Genomic DNA, 4,721 nt, shown 5'->3' on the forward strand with positions numbered 1-4,721 from the left:
ATTATTATCATCATCATCTTATGTAAGACCTGTGATGTAACCAACTTTCCTAAAATATACAAATAAAGGAAATTAATACTTTTTAATAAGTGTGCTCCATGATTCACATCAAAGCTTTTTTTTTTTTTAAACATCCGAAAATATCGTGACGTTCAGTGAACGAGACCAGCTGACCGGCGCGAGGACGGTCACATGACGAGCAGACAAGGAAGTGGTCTGCTGAGGAAATAAAACCCAAAGAGGACAGTAAAGAGTCTTTGAAAGAGTCTTTCTGACCTAAAATGACGTTAACAGCAGAGTCGGCGCCATGAGTGTGTGCGGGAGCTGCAGCTGCGTCGTTGCGGCTGCGCTGTGTTTGATTTTGGGGGTTTTGTCGGGGTTTTGTTCGGTTTCTGTGAGTCTGAGCGGAAAATGGAGCCTCAGAAACGCCAACGGCTCAGTGTCCGTGTCCGCGGAGGTCCCCGGATGTGTCCACTCAGCTCTGCAGAGACGAGGAGACATCCAGGTACCTCCGGACTTCACGTTATTAACCGCCTCTTCATGTTTGTATTTACCTTTTCTGCGAGTACAAGAAGCCTTTAAACAGGCTCAAGACCAAAATACTGTGTCCAAAGTGAAAGTACTGCATTGAAAATATTTTACAAATCCGCAGCAGATTTCTTTACCAAATATGTTCATCATTATTTATTATTTTTCATTTGTTTTTTTCTGTATCATAATTATAGATAAATAATTAAGATACTTATAATAAAAGAAATTCCTCTTTTTTATAGTATCTACAAATCCCCCTCAGCTATTTTTAATCATTTCCTTTCACCTTTTATTTTTTATTATTATTTTTTATTTTATTGCATTGCAGTTTGGGGGACATTTCTCACCAAGTTCCTCATAATGTGTTTTTGTTTGTTTTAAGAAATCAAACAAAGTTTGAAGTTAAAAGTGTCTGAATTCAGGGTTAGAGTACGGGTTAAGTAATAATGAGTAACTATCAGTAAAAAAGTTTAGGTAAATGGACAGACAGACAGATAGATAGATAGTTAGTTAGATGACAGGTTTGACGATCATAAAATACTCATTAAAAACGGCTCCACCTGAAGACAGTAACCTCATACATCTATAACTGTCGAGGGTTAAATTACTTAATACAGCCTCGGGCTTCTTTAAATAGTGATGCTTTGTGGCGGCAAACTGGCAAGTCTGGCAAGACTGACGGGTGCAGATACAGTATGTCTATAATTACAGACAGCAACACAGAAAAAATAAAACACTGAATTAGTTTTTGCCCTTTTGTCAAAGACTGTTTCTGACCTTTTCTTCAAAGCTTAATATTTCTCTCTGCTTCAGTCAGTGTTGGGGAGTAACTAGTTAAACATATCTTACAGTAATTAATTTATTAAATAAATGTAATTGTAATCGTAAAAAAACAAAAATCCAGTACTGATCCCAGTAATATTTGGACCAGATATTTAAATTGGATTACTTTTAGGCCCAAAAAGGACTCGGTGTTGCCCCTTCAGCTCACTTTAAAGAAGAAAAATCATACATTTTTAAGAGTATTTTTTTTATTTTGGAGTGTTGTGGAAAACTATAGGCCTCAGTATTAGTCCTAAATTCTGTCTTTGGCCTCATTTTTGGCATTAAAATGTCAGCACACGTTCAGCAGGTGTCACAAAAACCCCACAAATGTTAAACAGCCATAAACTAGGAGAGAAATGAAATGAAATGTAAAAATCTCTTTTTATCTTTTCTCTCAGGATCCATACTTCAGGTTCAACGATGTGTTTTATCGCTGGATCGCCTTCGATAACTGGACGTACACGGCCACGTTCACCGACTCTAACCAGCTCAGGTCAGTGTGATGATTTTAGTTTCTGAAATGAGATTCAGATTTCCTCCATGTGTCACTTTGATAATGCACTTCCATGCATAAATGAAAATAAAATTCTGTTTCCCATTAAAAGACAAAAACAGTGCAAGTCAGTAATAAATAGCAGAGTAAAACTCAGTAAATAAAGTTCATAAATACGTAGATAAAAGTCATGATAAAGTTATAAGCAGCATAATTAAAAAAATGCAAAGTGCATCATTGCAGAGGCATGAAGGGCCCCTTTAACCTTTAGAGACACATGTCCACACTAGGCTGTTGGACATGTCCACACGCTGAAGTGGGCTGTTGGACATGTCCATGCTGGAGCGGGCTGTTGGACATGTCGCGCGCTGGATCGGGCTGTTGGATATGTCCGCTACTAGAGCAGTCTGTTGGACATACCGGCACAGGAGCAGGTTGTCAGACACATCTGTGCTGGAGCAGGCTGTTGGACATGTCCACACGCTGGAACAGGTAGTCGGACATGTCCGGACGTTAGAGCGGGCTGTTGGATATATCTGCCCTGGATCAGGCTGTCGGACATGTCTGCGCTTCAGCGGGCTGTTGGACACCTCCACGCTAGACCGGGCCGTCGGACATGTTGCACGCTGTAGTGGGCTGTTGGACATGTCCGTGCGCTGGAGCTGGCAGTGAGACATGTCCGGACGTTAGAGCGGGCTGTTGGACATATCCGCGCTGGATCGGGCTGTTGGACATGTCGCACGCTGGAGCAGGCTGTCGGACATGTCTGTGCACTGGAAATGTGGATGTGGGAGTGTTGGACGTGCGTGTCGGCAGTTTAATTGTCTGCGTGTGTTCACCAACAGGACCAAACAGGAGGTTCTGCTCGTCTTTGACGGCGTCGACACCGTGGCATCGATTTGGCTCAACTGCGTCCTCGTGGGGAAGACGGACAACATGTTCCGTCGTTACGTACGTTCACTGGAAAATAAGCAGTCTGCGATGCACTCTGCGCAGTGTCTTCATGTCTTTGCTGTCTTGTTTTTGGTGTGCAGGACTTCCCGGTCAGAGACCTGCTGAAGGACGGGGTTAATGTGCTCAAAGTCAGCCTCGTGTCTCCTCTTCTTTACGCGTCTGAGCGAAGAAAAGCTCACTCTGCCTACAGAGTTCCTCCTGAATGTCCTCCAGACGTCCAGAAGGGAGAATGTCACGTCAATTTCATCAGAAAAGTAAGTTTATCAAGAATATTAATATATTCTTGAAAACATTTCTTAGACCAAAGGACGGTGGCTAAATACCGAGGAGAGTTTTATTATTTATTTGTTGTAAAATCTGTATCTGTGAGTAAGATGTCGATGCATAATTAACCCATTGAAAACTGAGCAAACTAGCTTGATTTCTCTCAAAAACATGAGAAGAGGGCGACAAGCGCCTTTATGAGAAATTTACAAAAAAAATAAGCCAGAAATTAGTAAATTTGAAGAAAATTACCTTAAAAAATATTAGGGGTCGACCAATATTGTTTTTTCAGGGCTGATACAAATTATTAATAGTTAATGAGACCAGTAACCAATATTTGGAACCGATATGCATTTACAATAAAAATAAAAATCTTATTTACAATATTTATAATTTGTAATCTAACAAACTCCAACACAAAAGTCCAGCAACTTTTTTTATAAAGTTAAGTGAAATTTTTATTTCAAAAATGAAAAACATCAAATTCCTCCCATGCTGACACGTTCTTTTTTTATCAGCGATCATTTAAATAAGACGCAGATACAGATAATCGGCAAAAGCCAAATATCAGCCGCAGTAATCAGCCAGGCCGATAATCTGTCGACCCCTAAAAAATATGCAAAAAAGAGAAAGAAAGACAAGTCAAATTAACAAAAAACAAAAAATATTTTTGGACATCCGCCTTTAACTTTGGGGCCTTTAACTTTTTTTCTCTTGCTGATTTTCTTTGTGCAGAATTTCCTTTAAAATGTTGTTTAAAGCGTTAAAATGTTATTCTTACACCTGCTGGAAATCCTGACCGTCATCTCACTGCAACCAGCACCGTTTTTCCCTCATTTTATGTTGGTATTCTAATAAATGAACTGAACGTGCACAGCAAAGCGTCACATCTTTTTAACTGTGTTTTTTTGGGCTTTCAGTTCGTACATTTAAATGAAAAAGTCTCAGCAGCAGATTTGGTGTATTATAAAATGAGAAGGCAAAACAAAACAGCAACAACAAAAACAGCAACAATAAAAAACAAAAAAATGAAAAAGTCAAAGCGGACGTGAAAAAAAAGGTTGTCACAGTAATTACAAAGCGTGAGATGTTCAGGAGCGCTCACGTTTGAGCAGTAATCTGGAATAAATTCGCTGTGTTTGTGAAGGAGCAGAGCTCGTTCAGTTGGGACTGGGGGCCGTCGTTTCCCTCGATGGGACTTTGGAAGGACGTTCACCTCGAGGCGTTTGATGTCCTGCAGCTCGTCCAGCTTTCTGCCGTTCCTCTGTATGGTACGTCTCATCTTCACCGCCAATCGCCAATCTGTTTTTGGGTACAAAAAGTATGGAATATTTGAATGTTTTTGTGTATATTTACTGGGAAACACATAAATAAAATAAAGATGCTTTGAGGCGTTAAGATTTTAAAAACGTTTTTAAAAATAAAAAGTTAAGACTATTTTTCTGCTATTATGCCTGCTCAGTTTACCGAAAATTAATTCAAAAAAGGAGAAGCAGCGTTCTGTTTTTATGCACCAGTGGCCTTGAACAGACTGTTCAGTTTCGATTTTTGTTGTTTGAGTTTTACTTTATAGTTATATTTCTTTTATTTGTTTTTTGTAATTTATTTTGCAAGTTATGGCACCTATGTGCTGTATATTTTATTTTATTTTATT

At 39.3% G+C, this 4,721-nt stretch overlaps 1 protein-coding gene across 1 annotated transcript; it reads left to right on the plus strand.

Moving 5' to 3' along the window:
- The first annotated feature begins 219 nt into the window (after positions 1 to 219).
- Positions 220 to 4,446, plus strand: LOC121939849 (beta-mannosidase-like). Its single transcript, XM_042482782.1, has 5 exons — positions 220 to 505; positions 1,755 to 1,849; positions 2,695 to 2,800; positions 2,884 to 3,057; positions 4,215 to 4,446. Exons 1-5 carry the CDS (start codon positions 308 to 310, stop codon positions 4,401 to 4,403), a joined length of 762 nt encoding a protein of 253 aa, XP_042338716.1. The 5' UTR covers positions 220 to 307; the 3' UTR covers positions 4,404 to 4,446.
- Positions 4,447 to 4,721: the final 275 nt, after the last annotated feature.

This window comes from Plectropomus leopardus, unplaced genomic scaffold (genome assembly GCF_008729295.1).
Source record: "Plectropomus leopardus isolate mb unplaced genomic scaffold, YSFRI_Pleo_2.0 unplaced_scaffold6307, whole genome shotgun sequence".
Lineage (NCBI taxonomy): Eukaryota > Metazoa > Chordata > Actinopteri > Perciformes > Serranidae > Plectropomus > Plectropomus leopardus.